This window comes from Pteropus vampyrus, unplaced genomic scaffold (genome assembly GCF_000151845.1).
Source record: "Pteropus vampyrus isolate Shadow unplaced genomic scaffold, Pvam_2.0 Scaffold393, whole genome shotgun sequence".
Lineage (NCBI taxonomy): Eukaryota > Metazoa > Chordata > Mammalia > Chiroptera > Pteropodidae > Pteropus > Pteropus vampyrus.
The window spans coordinates 879,269-896,110 of NW_011889174.1; the positions used below are offsets into that span (position 1 = coordinate 879,269).

The following is a 16,842-nucleotide window of genomic DNA, read 5'->3' on the forward strand; positions in this document are numbered from 1 at the left end:
GGAGATAGTTGAAGTGAGTTGTCAATTATTAGCAGATAGGTTGGATTTGTGCCTAAACCCAGCCTTTCTAGTATTCTCTCTACTGTTCATTGCTTTAGTCCAGATTTCCTCAGTGGTCATCTCATAATGTCACGAGAAATTACATTAAGTAGGAATAGAAAAAGTTTTGTATAATCACTAAGCACAAATATACAGCAATTATATATTTACATTCTGTCATTAAAAATTACTCCTACTAGCCATATTCTCTAATTCTAAACTATGTTTAAACATAACATTTATATTAGTATCACAATTTGGAATTAAATATCTCAAAAATAATATAATTTAAAAGCCTTTCTGTGTGAATGCAAACAAAAAAATCTGGTTCAAAAGAAAGCATCTTAGTACAAGCAATTAAGGATATGAATGCTCTTCCAACTGCAGTGGTAGGAATATAAATTAGATGACTATAACCCCACAGTTGACTAAGGAATAGGAGATTAGATATTTGCCAGAGACAACTACTTAAGTAGACTCAGATACACAGTTTTAACATTCCAAAATAAAATTAAAAGGAAATAACATCTGCAAAAAGCATTTAAAAATCTCAAAAACATGCAGTAACTTAAGAATAGTATATTAGCCTATAACATTATATTTTCACTCAAATATTTTCTAATGCAGTAAACAAAAATCTAAGTGGTAAAAACACTGTCGTAAGAGTACTAAAAAAGCTACATAAAGACGATTCCAAATGTTTGTAACAAATATAATCACTTTTTTAGGTCCAACTCAGTATTTTATATTTTAATTGGCATATTAATGATGGTAAAAATACAATGCATTATGTATTTGGGTTACATATTTCTAAAAATAAGCTCCTTCTTATAAAAGAGCTAATTGAAAGAACATGAAATCAGTTTCTAATAATACCATACTTTGTCAATAACATCTATTTTATATATGACTAAAAAAACTCAATGGCTATAAGTACTTAACTTTCAACCAAACTCAAATTGAAGTAAATTAATTCATTCCAGTTAATAATAATAAAAAACCACCAAGACATATATGATTCAGAAGCATTCATGAAATAGAAACTGGATTACTTTCAAATCTTGAATAAATGCTCCAAAACATTAAAATCTATCTGTTCCCATCCTTTGCACATGCACCATTCACTACTGAGGTTACTTCATATCTGGATTTGGTTAAGCAGAAAAGCTTGTAAGGAGCCTCCTTTGATTCTTCTCAACACAAACATCTTCTAGAGTCTTACGTGAGAAATAAGGGGACCAAATATCTCTCTCATACCATGTAATCTAAACAGAGTGGAGAAGGCCAAGCCAGAGGAAGTTGGTTCCATGAGACAACTTCATACAAAAATTAAATACAGCTCTAATGATTTTGCTTTAGAAAAGAGATTTGCTAAAATGCAAAATTATATTTGAGTTTAAAACAGGGAATTTAAAAAAAAACTTAATTGAGGAATTCGGTACAGAGAAGAACTATTCATTCATTCATTCATTCAACATTCATAGAGTGTTGACTTTATTTGCAGTATTGCAGGAAATATTGAGTAAAGCACCAAGAAAAATAAAATATGCTCCAAGTTATCCAAGCAATTAGAGCAAAGCATGGGAATTAAAACAAGTCCACAACTAAAATATGATTTAATATTCCCTTTAAAATTTATTATAAACAGTAGAGACTATTTATAACATGATACTGTGTCTTAGAAAAAATTAATCACATGATCTTATTTTAAATGTCATGAGCTCTGAGGCAGGCACTCTGGATTTTCAAGTACATCCTGTCAACACTTTGATGTACAGAAAATCTCTAAACTTCTCTGGCCATACTTTTAATTTCTACCTGTAAAGATTTTTTCCTGTAATAACTTAACATAACTTTCACTGTGGGTCCAATTCCATGAAATAATGCAATGTTTTACTTTGCAGAATATTTAAAAAGTGATAAACTAATTAAAAATAAATTTAAAAAGTACATTTTGGTTCATTTGCACTTACTAAACTGTGCTAAGTCAAATTCTAATGTCCTCATTTTCTCTAACACTATACCTTATTTCACCAATGAGAAAATAGCAGGTCAACAATGAGTTTGCATAATCCAAACATTTATATTTTCAAAATAATTTCAAGATATATTAGAGAGCAATTACTTCAATTATTCATTTGATGTTTGACAGAGTGATATTTCATTAAATATTCTTATTATTAAGAAAAATACTACATATTACATGTGTCTGTTTATGTGTCTTAGGACAAAGAGTAAAATGATCAAGAGTATCTTTAATAATAAAGCATTTATTTATATGGCATTGACTTAATTTAAAATTACCACACTCAAAGAATAAAAGAAGTTATGGCAAAAATGTCTCATCAAATAAAGAATATAAATAAAGAGGAATAAGTTATTTAAAAATGAAATAATTCTGGAGTCAAAAAGTATAACAACCGATAAGAATAATTCACTAGCGTCCCAAAAGTAGATTTAGCAAGCAGAAGAAAAAAATTGGTGAACTTTAAGATAATGATTATGTAATCTGATAAAAAGAAAGAATGAAGAATGAAGAAAAATGAATGAAGCCTAAAGAGAAATGTGGGCCACCAACATATAATAGGAATTGCCATAATGAAGAGGAAGATACATAAAAACATTCTATGTAATAAGGGATGAAAATGTCCCAAATTTGATGGAAGACATTGGTCTACATATTAAAGAAACTGAACCCAACTAGGAGGAGTGCAGAGAGTTCCATACTCAGACACATACACATCGCAGGCAAAGAAAAGCCACAGGCAAAGAAAACTTCTTGAAAGTAGCAAGAGAAGATAAACTCATTATATACAAGATAATCTTAATAAGATTAACAGCTGACTTATTAAAACCAATGGAGGTGAAAGACAGTGAGATAATAGATTCAAAATGCTAAAAGAAGGGGGAAAAAAACCTGTCAAAAAAGAATTTTATATCCAGCAAAACTATTTTTCAAAATGAAAACAAAATAAAAATATTCCCAGGTAAACAAAATCTGACAGACCCATTGCTGGAAGACTAATTTTTAAAGAAATACCAAAGGAATTTCTTAAGGCTGAAAGTGATACTCGACAGTAATATGAATTTAGATGAAAAAACAAAGAACTCTGGTAAAGATAATTACATAAGTAATTATAAAAGTATAATTTCATATTTTTTCTCCTTTATTATCTTAAATAATTTTAAAATTGTATAAAACAATATTAATATAATAGCACCATTAAACCTGTAATATATAGAAATCATAAGAGAGCTGGAGTAGCTGTACTAATAGCAGACAAAACAGGCTTTGATTAATAATATATTCCTCACTAGTGGCAGCAATGATAGAGAATCATTGGATGGTAGATATCAGGGACATATTGAAAGTTGAGTGGCAGAAGATAGAAAGTCTGGTTTCTTAGTCTTTATGTGTGTCTGTTTGTTTGCATGTTCCTAAAAGTTCACATCACTCAAGAAAATGTCCTGTGTACACTGAAATAATAGTCTTTTAAAATCTGAGCTAGAGTATCTGTGTTAATTTTGGACCTATGGCTCAGTGGCAAAACTGAAACTGCAAACTTTTCTTTGCATGTATAAAAAAATAGTCTTTTCAATTGGCAATAAAAATCTCTTATGCTTTGTGGGCACCCTAGGGATAGCTAGTCTAGACAGATAGGAATTAGATTCCAAGCTATCTTAAATTTAATAGAGCGCCTGTTCTGATTGATTTATATAGATTCATAAGTACTTACAAACTATAACATAAATAAAATAAAGAATCCCCAGACAAGAAATAAACTGAACCTCTAATACTTTGAATATGCAAGTCTTTTAAGAGAAATCTATTCTCAGCAAATTAGTAACATAAGCATTTTAATGCAAGACTCTAAATCCACACAATCAAAGAGAATCCTTGGAGATATCAAACCAATTTGATAACTTTGGCTTAAAAACAGCTTATGAAAAGCTCAATGAAATACCATTTCATTTCACATGAAACATGAGGGCTATAATAATAATAATAATAAAAAGGCAGACAAGTATTGACAAGACTGTGGAGAAATTGGAACCCTCAAACATTGCTTGGAAAACCAGTTTGTCAATTCCTTAAAATGTTAATCACAGAGCTATCATATAATCCTACAACTCCACTCCTTAGTATATAAACAAGATATCTGACAACTTATGTACACACAAAAAATGGAGTTTGACCATGGTTTCGCCTTTCAATTTATAAAAGCTTCCATATACTAGAAGAGGCTTTTTTCTACATCCTGGCGCAACTCCCTTAGTGTGACTGTGCACACACATTTAACATTGGTTTGTGACATTGTATTTTCCAGAAACAGATTTTATTAGGCTATTAAATGATGACCTGGGGAGTGGGGGCAAAATTGGGATTTAAACTTCCAAACGATTATTGAATATTAGCAAACACTTCCAGAATAGTAATACTAAATGCAAGAGATTAAAATTCTATGGCCTTGAAAAACAGTGTAGCAAATTCCTAAAACAGGTTTGGAATAATAAATTTACAATTTTCTAAATTACCTAACATAAAAAGCTTTTACAAATTTGATGTTTTATTCTCTTTATGGCAAGCACAACAAAATAAGACACCTTAAAAAATCTAATCAATTAAATTGCTTAAAGTTCTCCCCTCGATGAACCTGAACATTTCCTCATTGATATTTTTATATATATTGATGAATTTTTCAACTTAGGCCTATATATTATATTTCTGGGAAGAATATATAAGAATATATTTCTGGATCCATGAAAGTGGATCCAGAAATATATTACAGTCGTTTTTTCAAAAGATTGAAGGTTGAAAATCATAATCATATGCTTCTTAATACCATGGAATAAATATGGATAACTCTGAGAAGATTTTTCATAAAAGAATAAATATTTAATGCAATCATGCAAATCATTTTTAAAAATGGTTGTGATTCTACTGGCTTTCTTGTCTTTATCTTACCCTAGTGAGAGATGAAAAAACAAAACCATCCTTTTGGTATGTACAAGCAAAGTCTATGAGTGTGAAATTCTTGTTTATGTTATTAATTAATTATCAACCAGCTTATGATAAGGCCAGTTACAAACTCAGCACTGAGCCTCTCACTTAAATCTTGTATTTTATGAACTTCTACAAAAACATACTTGCTTCATCAACATATCATTTAGCATGATCTCTGAAAACACCAATTAAAAACCATGAGAAGTCAGTTTAAAAAATTATGACTATAAACAAAGTATCTCATTAGTTATCATCTTGATATAAAGAGGTATTTTTACACACATTTAAAAGTTAAGTATGTGCAGCTCTCACATTTTTAAAGAATAAAAAAATGGTAGGGTTCCATTTTTCAGAGTATTACTGACATTTAGTCCAAAATACTCTTAACTTATAAAACCTAACACTCTTTGTGAAAATAAAGATTAATTCGAAATGTAGCAAGCTAATTTTTAGGTGTTATATTCATAAATCAACTGCTCCCACCAAAAAAGAAATATCGATAATTCTTTATGGAAAATCCCAAAAGAATTGAATTTGGAGAATTCAATTCAGCTGGTTTACTAACAGCAAGTGTTAATGTTATTAAAGGAGTTATCTAAATTTAATATTCTGCCACCAAAAGAGAGTAAAACAAAGACAAAAGCAATTTAAAAAGGCTGTGGAGAAATGTGCAGTATTCCTATATATTTAGGTAGAGAAGAGCACTTTTAATGAAGTAAATAATAGTAATTTTACCTATGAGAGTATGTACTAGTACAAAATGATCTCCTATTATAAGCTATTACATATGTCAAATGCAAAGTGATTCTTTATGACAGCTACTTCCTTTATAAGCAACTATACAATCTTCCAAGATATTATTACATTTGATTTAAGCTAAGGGTGAAGTTTTAAAATAAAATACTGCCAAAATATGTGATCATTAGTACTTTTTGCTGGACTTAATAAAAGGAATATTTATGTTAGCTATGCTTAGGTCTTCATATCACATATACTAGTATTTTAGTCATATTTATTCACTAATTTAAGACTAAGAAGAATTCATTATTATTACATAGATCAAGGTGGAGATTGCTTTTAGAAAAGTTCCATTCACCCTTATTCTCTTCCGTTTCCACTCATACCAATGTGCACACACATGTACACATGAATATGTGCACACACCTGTAAATTATAATTTCTCTAACAAAAATAGAGCTCAGAGGAATAGGGAGAGAACCAGTATTCAAGTATTTTGTTTAATACTCAGTTATTCTCTTTAACACAACTACGACACCATCTGGCTTCAGCTCCCTTGGACTAGAAAAGCAATTCATTGAGAAACCTCAACAGACTAAGAAGGTATTTAATAAAATTATGACAAAGTACTTAAAAATAAATGGTAGATATATGCAGTCTAATCAAAGTGAAGAAAATCATTAAAGGTGATCTTTCCACCCTATTTTCAGCCTAAGAACCACAAAGTCCACCTGAATTTTTTCCCCCTCTTTAATTCTCTTCCACCTCTGGCCTATGGATATTGCCATCTCCCCTTATGGATCTCTGAAGGCGGGGCATCTCCTCCCACTACGCGAGTGCCGCCGGCCCACTCGGGGGGCCTAGGGACCTGACGTACCTGGGGGCCCTGGAGCACCCAGGGTGTGAAACAAGGACCTTCTGCATGTAAAGCAGACTTGCTAACCACTACACTGTGGAGCCACTCTTGAATTTTCATTATACTCTCAGTAATCACAATAAGCACAAATAATAATCTACCATTTGGGGAAATACTATCAAGGGGACAATGAGTCTGGACAGCCCTACAGGAGTAGCATAACATCAGCATTATTACTTACTTAAACTTTCATTCATTAAAGGAATTGAAAATTATCTACTTTTCAAATGTAGACTCTTTCAAAGTGATATTCATAGGCCTGAAAGTTTAGTTATATCTTTTCTACTATAGTGTATTACTGCATTTAAATAATAGCCCCTAAAATGATCTCACATACCATGAATGGTACAGGCAAACACGTGTAGTGAAAACAAACTATCCTATATAATTTTCAACCCAATTTCTTTTTCTGGAAAAAGCTGATGAACATATACTTGCATCAAGTTCAAAAGCACACATTGATGTTCAATTCCATGTCATGCTCACTACTTTTTCAGTGCAGTACATGATTTAAACTTTAAAACAATTGAACAAAGGCAGCTGAGTTGATATATTGAAACCAAAATACTCATTGCCTCAGTCTCATATTGGGAAATCAATAAGCTTTGGGGAAACTGTCATTTATACCAAATAAAAGTGTATACGAAAGACAGGCTGACTGAAGGTTCCACTTGGATTCTATCTTCTGGAGTACAGTCTCTGTGGTTCCTATAGCTGATAAGAGTTAAAAGTTACTTTTTATTCTACTCGGGAGTGATTTCTATGCATGAATGAGAAGGAAAGGGCATAATGTGGTTCAATATGACAACTCTGCTACTTGTGTTCTACAGAAAAATCATTTTTTGAGCTCTTGATTTTAATTAGATCCATTCTCTCCACTAAATCAGTTCATTCCATTCTTTCTGCAATAGTTTTGGATTACCTGCCTATGTATCTACTGAGTGCTCAGAAAGGTAGAGTCCCTTAGACTTTATTAGTTCCTGACATCAGATGAAATTATCATCAAAACTCAGAGAGCTAAGAGGACAGACAAGTTCATAATGATTTAAATTACATTCCTATGAGTTCAAACTACCCAGATTTTTCCTATTATTATAAAACTCTGTAATGTTTCTAGATGTTCATTTTATTATTTTTTCCCATGAGAATTAGGAATGAGCTCTTCCTAGCATATAATTTCTTTCTGAAATATAGCAATTAACAACACTACATGAAACATTCACTTAATAAGGTTCACAATATTATAATAACAAATGATAGAAAAGAAATCATGGATTCTAACCACTTTGTCCTCCTTTGGGAAAGCATCCAAGGAAGCAGAGTAAAGAGAGAGGAAAAAGAGGATGAGAAAAAAAAATAAGGCATATATTAATAAGTAGATTTTTTTAAAAAAAACAATTATATGTCACTTTAAAGTGTTAAAACCACAGATATATTGAAAAGTAAATGTTTACTCTTTCCCCAAAATAATCGTTTGATTTTTCACTGAAAATGCACATATGTAGATCCTCTATATGTTAGATACAAAAGCTGGGCACTATAATTTCTAAACTTTTTAGAATTTGGATTATTAAATCTACACTTAAGCCGTTCTTCAGAATGAAAGCTTAATTCACTACCATATTTAGTCTATTATTAAAATATATTAAAATGTATATAATTTGTAAGAATAATTTTATCAAATTTGTTTAAATATAGATACAAATTAGAAAAATCTAATAATGAAAAGTTTGTAATAATTAAAAATGAGAGGAAATAATTTAACAAAAAGTTATAGAAATAGTTTAACCACAAGTGATATATATTTTTTTTTGTAATATACAATTCACTATTTACAATGTCATAGGAAAAAACAACTTTACATAATTTTTTATCTTACATTCAAGATCAAATATTCTAAGTTGTATTTTCTTTTATTTTGTTCTTTTGAATATTTTTTCCAAGATTGGATAGGTTAACTAAAGGTAGATGAACTGCATTAGGCTAGGGTGATAGCTCCAAAGCATTACCTGCTAGCTCAATTTCCTTTAATCACCTCTCCTTTTTAAAGGAGTTTGACCCTAATAATTTTAATATATCAACAGTTAACTATATTTATATTAGCTTGCCTCTGATTTATAATGGAAAGTTAAACACATTCAACTGCTATGGGCATTCAGCTAGCATTAACACTTAGCCAATTTGTACCCTAATGTTCACTGCCGTCGCTCTTTCAGACTGGACAGTAACCTTACCACAGGTTGTTAAATATTTTGAATATAATTCCCAGGTCTCATCTGTGAGAATTCTTTCCAAAGCAGTATATTTAAGAATACTAAAGAAGGGAAAATTAACAAATAGGTCTTGTACACTTTTCATGTGCCAGGCACTATCTTAACCCAAAGTGGTTATAGAAAGGCTTTAAGGTAGCACATGAGGATTAATTAAAACAAATAACTTTTAGAAAGAGAAAAGAAAACTTATATGCCCATAAGAATAAAATCTAAAGAAAAAAACAAATATACATATTGTAAAGACCTAATTTTAATTATTTTAATGGAATTCTCATAACAACCACACAGAGTAATTATTACAATCCAGTTTCATAGGTTGAAAGCTGTAGTTCACAGAAGTTAATTATCTTCCCAAGACCATAAAGATAATAGTAGGCTCACCTTAAAGTATAAAAATATATCTATTTTACTGAATGTCTTAATTCCACTGGAAGAGATTTTTAGAATACACTGCTTACAACATAAATATATTACCAACGTTGATTGGGAGGTTCACTTTAATTTTGATTGTGATTTTCCAAATTAGGAAGACATCAAGAATGCTTAATGCATTCTGGTTATTTTTAAATAGAATTTTGTATCAAGTTAAATTCTATACTTGATTAGATAATATAGAAATTCTTATACAAATGAAATTCTTTAGATATATGATAATCTGACTTTAAAATAAAAATATTTTCTATTACAATGCAGACCTATATCAAAGAAAACTTACCCAGACATCCCTATAAATAATTCTATTGTACTAACACTGGGAATATAGTAAAGTACAACATTAAAATGTGTTCTAAACTAAATATTTATTAAAATCAATCTAGTGTTTCATAAATTATAATATTGAGTCCTTTATATTAGTATCTTACTGCCTCAAAAAATTGATTTAAAGCACTGGTATAATGAAAGAGTAGCCCTTATTTAAGTCAACTAAGGAAACTGCATCAAATAAGACTACACATCATAGAGAAGAAAATAAGCGCAAAAAACCCTACATAAAAATAAAAGTCTTTTAACATACTGTTTAAATATCTGAATAATTTCTATGAGACAAACAGCACTATATTTATTTAACATGATCATAAATATGAAATTACTCTCATAGAGGCTAATCATTGTTTTATATATTATTATTATCTTGAGTTAAATTTAATGCCACACAGTTTACCTTGCATTTTAACTTCATTCAATCTGAAACAGATGTCACAGAAACTAGATTTTGTTTTGTTTTTCACAAGAATTGGCCATAATTTTTGAGTTTTACAACTCATGTTTCTAAATCTACATTTACTACATTCTTCCAAAAATAAATTTACTCCTACAAGTAATCTGTTGGTTTTGAATGGGAATCATTTATTAAGATACACACATATAGAAAGTATTTTTTTATGAATTCTTTTTATTACTACTTCACTATTATGAACGTTAAGAAAAACAAAAATACAAAATGGGGCAGGGGCATATTAATGTGTACATTTATGTACATGTCTGCTTTCTAACCCATTTATATTGTTTCTGCTTGGGAAGCATACAGGTTTATACCCACATTCAGAATTTCTCTCAAGCTCAGGGAATACTCACGTTGTTCGATCGCAGAGACACGCGGCCTCCACAGCGGGCACAGAATTTGGTACGGCAGTAGGAGCAGAGATGGCCACACCCATCGGCAAACTTCGTCTTATGACAGATACCACAAGTCGGAGCATCATCTTTGTGCTCGCCCTGGTAACGCCGCGCTTCTTCCCCTATTTTCCTCACTTGTTCCTTATAGCTTTCAAACTGTTGATGCAATCTCCTGGCAAAAGAGAAAATGGTAACAAACTAAGTAAATGATGGAAGACAAGATTTTTTTCCTAACAGAAGTATAGCTATTCGAACTAAGGCAAAACATACAAATCAACTTCCCCCACGAATCTTACATCCAAAGGTAAAAAATGTATTAGCGTGTACTCTATTAGTCTCAGTTTTGCCTACTAGCACTGAACCATATATAAGGGGAGTCTATATAATCACTGTTTGTTCCCAGTAGTGAAAATCCAGTATCTACTGCACAGTTCTGCTTATTTTAGACAGGTGGCTTTCCAAATATTTCAACTGGGACTCAAAACATTACGCTCATTTGTATGTATAAGTGAAGCAAAAGTTATACAAAATACTTAGCTTAACTATAAAGGATGTATTCTGATATTTTCTAGCTTATTCTAAGTTTAATATTGATGACTATTTCTCAAAAGTTTGTCTTAGTAAATTAATTCTATGACCCACTATTTAAGCATGGAAGTAGACTTCATTGCTGGGAAATCTGTCTTCTATAAGCATCTTCCTTTGACCCCCATTCCTAGATACAATATATTTTTGCATCAAATATTTCATACAATATACAGAATGTTCCCTTACACATTATATTTGAGTTCGCTAGTTCTTCCAAATTACATTAAAAGTTCTAAACCACACCTTGCAAATATTCAGATTTTTATATACCTCACTTTTGCTTGATCTTTACCAAGTTGTATGTATGAGGGCTGCTACTATTTTTTTATTGATAACTACTAGTGGTGGGACAACCAAAGTCATTGAGATAAACCATTTCCCATAAGAATATTCACATTGATTATGACTCAAATCTCCTCCCCTCCTCTAGTCCAAATCCCCTCAATCTTAAATTGCTGCAAATAGAAACCTTTTGCTATTCTGTACGGAACATTAGGACATGCAGTGAATGCCCAGTGAAAAGATGCCTTCGTTTTGTAAATGAGAACTGACAGTAGTCCTAAGCCTAGCCAACAGTCATTGGCTATTACACCAGGAGGGAAACTCCTGGGAAGTGGCTAAGCAAATGTATCTGTGTATTTGAACTAGTTTGCTGGATGTGAGTATTGCCTAGGACAGAGTATACACATGCTATTGTTAATTCAGGCAGTTAGCTGGATGCTCCATATCTAAGATAACTGTTGGGAACTGGTATTCCCTGGGAATAGAATCAAATAAGTCCAAATACTGGGATCTCTTATCTTCCTTTTAATATCAACAACTTTTAAGCAGAACTTTAATGATTACTTTTCAAATTCTGAAATCTCTTTCCTGTTTTGGCAATTGATACTTTTCTCCTATTTGATTAACATAATTATACATACGTATACTAGCACGTAAAGTAGTTTGGAATCTGAAATCCTTTCCAATTTAAAGCCCAGTTAATTTCAGTTCATAGGATATAGTGGTATTTTATTTAACAAATGCAAGATTTAATTTATTAATTGATTATTTGAGTAAATAAATTAATTGATTTAATTGATTAATTTATTGAAGTTACTTGATATATTAAATTTCTTGCAGTTTAAATACTATTTTAACCTATTTCTTAAGCTGAATGGTGGGTGCATGATCAATGTTTTATTCATCTTCTTTATATTTTACATATGCGTTACATATGTAAAATATGTAATATGAAATATTTCATATTAAAAAGAGGAAAAAATAGTACTATCTCATCAAATATCATTGAAAAACAAATGAGTGCTATAAAAATTAAAATCAATATTTAACAGTATTAACATATGTAGTAGAACTGACCAATTACATCACCTAATTAATTTTAAGAAGATATGCATGTTTAACCACATAATAATTGTATGAAATAGGTAATATTATTATTCTCATTTTATTGATGAGGAAACTACTTTTTGTCTTGGGCTTTGCTTTTACTTCCTACCTGAATATATCATTCTAAATTCACATACTTCAAACTTTACATCAAGCTCATATAAAGCATGACAATAAATATGGATTCACCTTGGAAATAAAAGTGTTTCTGGACTCAGGAAAGCATTAACTACCAGGCAATATCAATTTTTGATCATAGCTAACTGATGGTACATGAAGAAAAGCTGACCACAAAAAAGCAAAAGCTATATAGATGAACTCATGCCTTGAAACTTCTATAGAGCAGCACTGTGACTGCTGCTCAATACAGGCATACCTTGCTTTACTGCGTTTTGCAGATATGTTTTTTACAAATTGAAGGTTTCTGGCAATATTGCATGGAGCAAATCTATCAGTGGCATTCTTCCAAAGCATTCGCTCACTCTTTGTCATATTTTGGCAATTCTTGCAATATTTCAAAACTTTTTCATCATTATTATATTTCTTCTGATAATCTGTGATCAGTGATCTTTAATGCTGCCACTGTCATTGTTTTGGAGTGCCAAGAACTGCGCCATTATAAAACAGTATACTTAATTGATAAATGTTGAGTGTGTTCTAACTCCTCCACTGATTGGCCATATCCCCACCTCTCTCCCTTTCTTCAGGCCTCCCTATTCCCTGAGGCACAACAATATTGAAATTCGGCCAATAATAACCCTACCATAGTATCTAAGTATTCAAATAAAAGAACAGTCACATATCTCTCATTTTAAATCAAAAGCTAGAAATGATTAAGCTTAGTAAGGAAGGCATGCTGAAAACCAAAACAGGATGAAAGCAGAGCTTGTTTTGCCAGACTGCCAAGTTGTGAATGCAAAAAAAAGTTCATGAAGGAAATTAAATGTGCTACTTCAGTGAGCACATGAACTATACGAAAGCAAAACAGCATTATTGCTGATATAGAGAAAGTTTCAGTGGTTTGGACATAAGATCGAACCAGCCACAATATTCTCTTAAAGCAAAGCCTAATCCAGAGCAAGGCCCTAATTCTGTCCAATTCTATGAAGTCTGAGAGAAGTGAGGAAGCTGCAGAAGAAACGTTTGAAGTTAGCAGAGGTTGGTTCATGAGGTTTAAGGAAAGAAGCCATCTCCATAACAGAAGTACAAGGTGAAGCAGCAAGTGCTGATGTGGAAGCTGCAGCAAGTTATCCAGAAGATTTAGCTCTAATAATTAATGAAGATGGCTACACTAAAAAATAGATTTCTAGTATAGATGAAACAGCCTTATATTGAAAAAAGGTGCCATCTAGGACTTTTCTAGCTAGAGAGGAGAAGTCAATGCTTAGCTTCAAAGCTTCAAAGGACAGGTTGACTTTCTCATTAGGGTCTAACACAGCTGGTGACTTTTAAATGGAAGCCAGTGCTCATTTACCATTCTGAAAATCCTAGGCCCTTTAAGAATTATGTTAAATCTACTATGCCTATGGTCTACAAATGTAAAAAAAAAGCCTGATGACAGAACATCTGTTTCCAACAAGGTTTACTGAATATTTTAAGCCCACTGTTGATACCTATTGCCCAGAAAAAAAGATTCCTTTCAAAATAGCAATGCTTAGTGACAATGCAACTGGTCACCCAAGAGCTCTGATGGAGAGATACAATGAGATTGATGTTGTTTTCATGCCTGCTAATACAACATCCATTCTGAAGACCATGGATCATGGAGTAATTTCACTTTTCAAGTTTTATTATTGAAGAAATACATTTTGTAAGGCTAAAGCTGCCACAGATAGTGATTCCTCTGATGGATCTGGGCAAAGTAAATTGAAAACCCTCTGGTAAGGATTCATAAGTCTAGATGCCACTAAAAATATTCATGATTCATGGAAGAGGTCAACAGGAGTATGGTAGAAGATGATTCTAACCCTCCTGGATGATTTTGAGGGGTTCAAAATCTCTGTGAAGGAAGTAACTGCAAATGTGGTAAAAATAGCAAGAGAACTAGAATTAGAAGTGGAGTCTGATAGGTGACTGAATTGCTATAATCTCATGATAATAGTTTAATGGATGAGGAGTTGCTTATTATAGATGAGCAAAGAAAATGGTTTCTTGAGATGGAATCTACTCTTGGTGAAGATGCTGTGAAGACTGTTAAAATGACAATAAGGGATTTAGAATACTACATAAACTTAGTTGTTAAAACAGTGGCAGGGTCTGAGAGGATGGGCTCCAACTTTAAGAGAAGTTCTACTGTGGATAAAATGCTATGAAATAGCACCACATGCTTCACAGAAATTGTTGTGAAAGGAAGAGTCAATCAATGTGGCAAACTTCATTGTCTTATTTTAAGAAACTGACACAGCCACCCAGCCCTCAACATCCACCGCCCTATCGTCAGCAGCCATCAAAGTAGAGGCAAGACCCTCCATCAGCAAAAAATCAATTCTGACTGAAGGACTCAAATGACAGTTAACATTTTTTTTTTTTTTATCAATAGAGTACTTTTAAATTAAGGTATGTTTATTTTTTTTTATACATAATGCTGTTGCACATTTAATAGACTATGATATAGTGTAAACATAACTTTTATATGTACCAGGAAACTAAAAAAGTTGTGTGGCTCGCTTTATTGCAATATTCACTTTATTATGGTGATCTGGAATGGAAACTGCAATATCTCTGAGGCTGCCTGAAATAACTTCCATTAATTTTCAGTTCCTTTATAGTACTTATTCCCAAATTCTCTTTTCTCAAATTGGCTTCAAGTTACTGTGTCCTCCTGAAAGACTCAAAATTTTATTTTGATGATTTGTGAAGTCAGTGTTGTTTTCCTAAATGCTGGTGCAGCTCATACTACGGGGTATCCTTAGCCATGATAGGTGAGCAAGCAGCAATAGTTCCTTCTTCAATAGGTCACAGAGAGTGGGTATGATGAAGCTTACAGATTGAGGTGTAGGGCTGAGGTCTCTAGATTCTCATTCTCTCCATGAAACATCTTTAGAGGAGAGCACTCTTTCAGTCTCACCAAAAGTAGGAGAAAAATCCAGGCCACAGGGTAGTTCCCAAGGATGAGAGCCACCAGAGGACAGTGTTCTTCTCCTGGGGGTATGTACCTAAGTGGGCTGAGACAGCTTTTCACCAAGTGCTTTACCGCATAGTTCATGAGGCCATTTACAAAGGCATCACTCCAAACTCTACCGGGTCCACCTTATGATAGTTCCAGGTGGCTTGCACCCATCTATGCCCTCCTCTCATGTGTATTCAAAATTCTTTCTTGGTTTTGGCAATAGGCCACGTTTATACTACTGGTTTGGACATCCCAAAGGGGAGTAGAATAGAGAAGAAAGATTACACTGTTTCCTGACCTAAATCTCTCTTACATCTTCACATATCTTTCTTCATGTGCTTCTTCCTCTAGTTACAGATAGGACTCCCTTACTCTGCACTGAAAGAAAAGTCCAACCCAAGTCCCTGTCAGCCTCTCCAACTCATTTCCCAGTGTGCTCTGTATTTTTAGCTACAGACATTATAAAAGGAAAGAAAAAAAGAAGGAAGGCAGGGAGGGAGGAAAGGACCACATTCATTACCCCTACTTCCTCAAAATCTACCTACTCTGTAACCTTCTGCAATGCTCTACTAAACTGTCTCTTAAAATCCATCCTTAATGGCCTTTTTCAATCTGTATTCCCCTTACAGTACTCTGATATCTTATACCGTCAGATGCTGTCCTCACAATATAATATGCCCTTGGAATCAGGATACTAGTAGTGAAACCATAAACAGCATTTTTATATTTTGTATCTGATGTTTTAATGCTTTAATCCATATCAAATATGTGACAGTGTTCTATTATGAATAATAAATGGAAATACATATTTTATTATATGGCATTACAGTAAATGCAGGACTGCAAATGTAATGTCTTTTTGTGAAATTTATTTGTACATTTCAATTTTAGAATTAACAATATATTATTATTGATTAGCTAGGTTGAAAAAAATCTATGATCACAAATTGCAGATTTAAATTATCTACATAGAAAATGGAGAGTGTTATAAAATATGCAATGCTATCAAAAGAAAATCATTGATGTAGAAATCTCATTTTTCTCCCTGGATGTTTTCCATTGTTTCGCTATTCAATAATCATTGCATAATTTTAATATCTGTGCACTCAATTCAAGAAACTCCAAGATTCCAGTTGTAAACAAGTTGTTTGGGTGAAAAATGGCACAA

The 16,842-nt window shown here is 32.2% G+C and overlaps 1 protein-coding gene across 1 annotated transcript in view; it reads right to left on the reverse strand.

The window, feature by feature from the left end:
- Positions 1-16,842, reverse strand: part of LOC105305687 (regulating synaptic membrane exocytosis protein 1-like) — a 243,638-nt gene that overhangs the window by 38,762 nt on the left and 188,034 nt on the right. Inside the window, exon 3 of the mRNA XM_023523450.1 lies at positions 10,547-10,760. Coding sequence (XP_023379218.1) covers positions 10,547-10,760 — 214 coding nt within the window. The remainder of the gene's footprint in view (positions 1-10,546; positions 10,761-16,842) is intronic.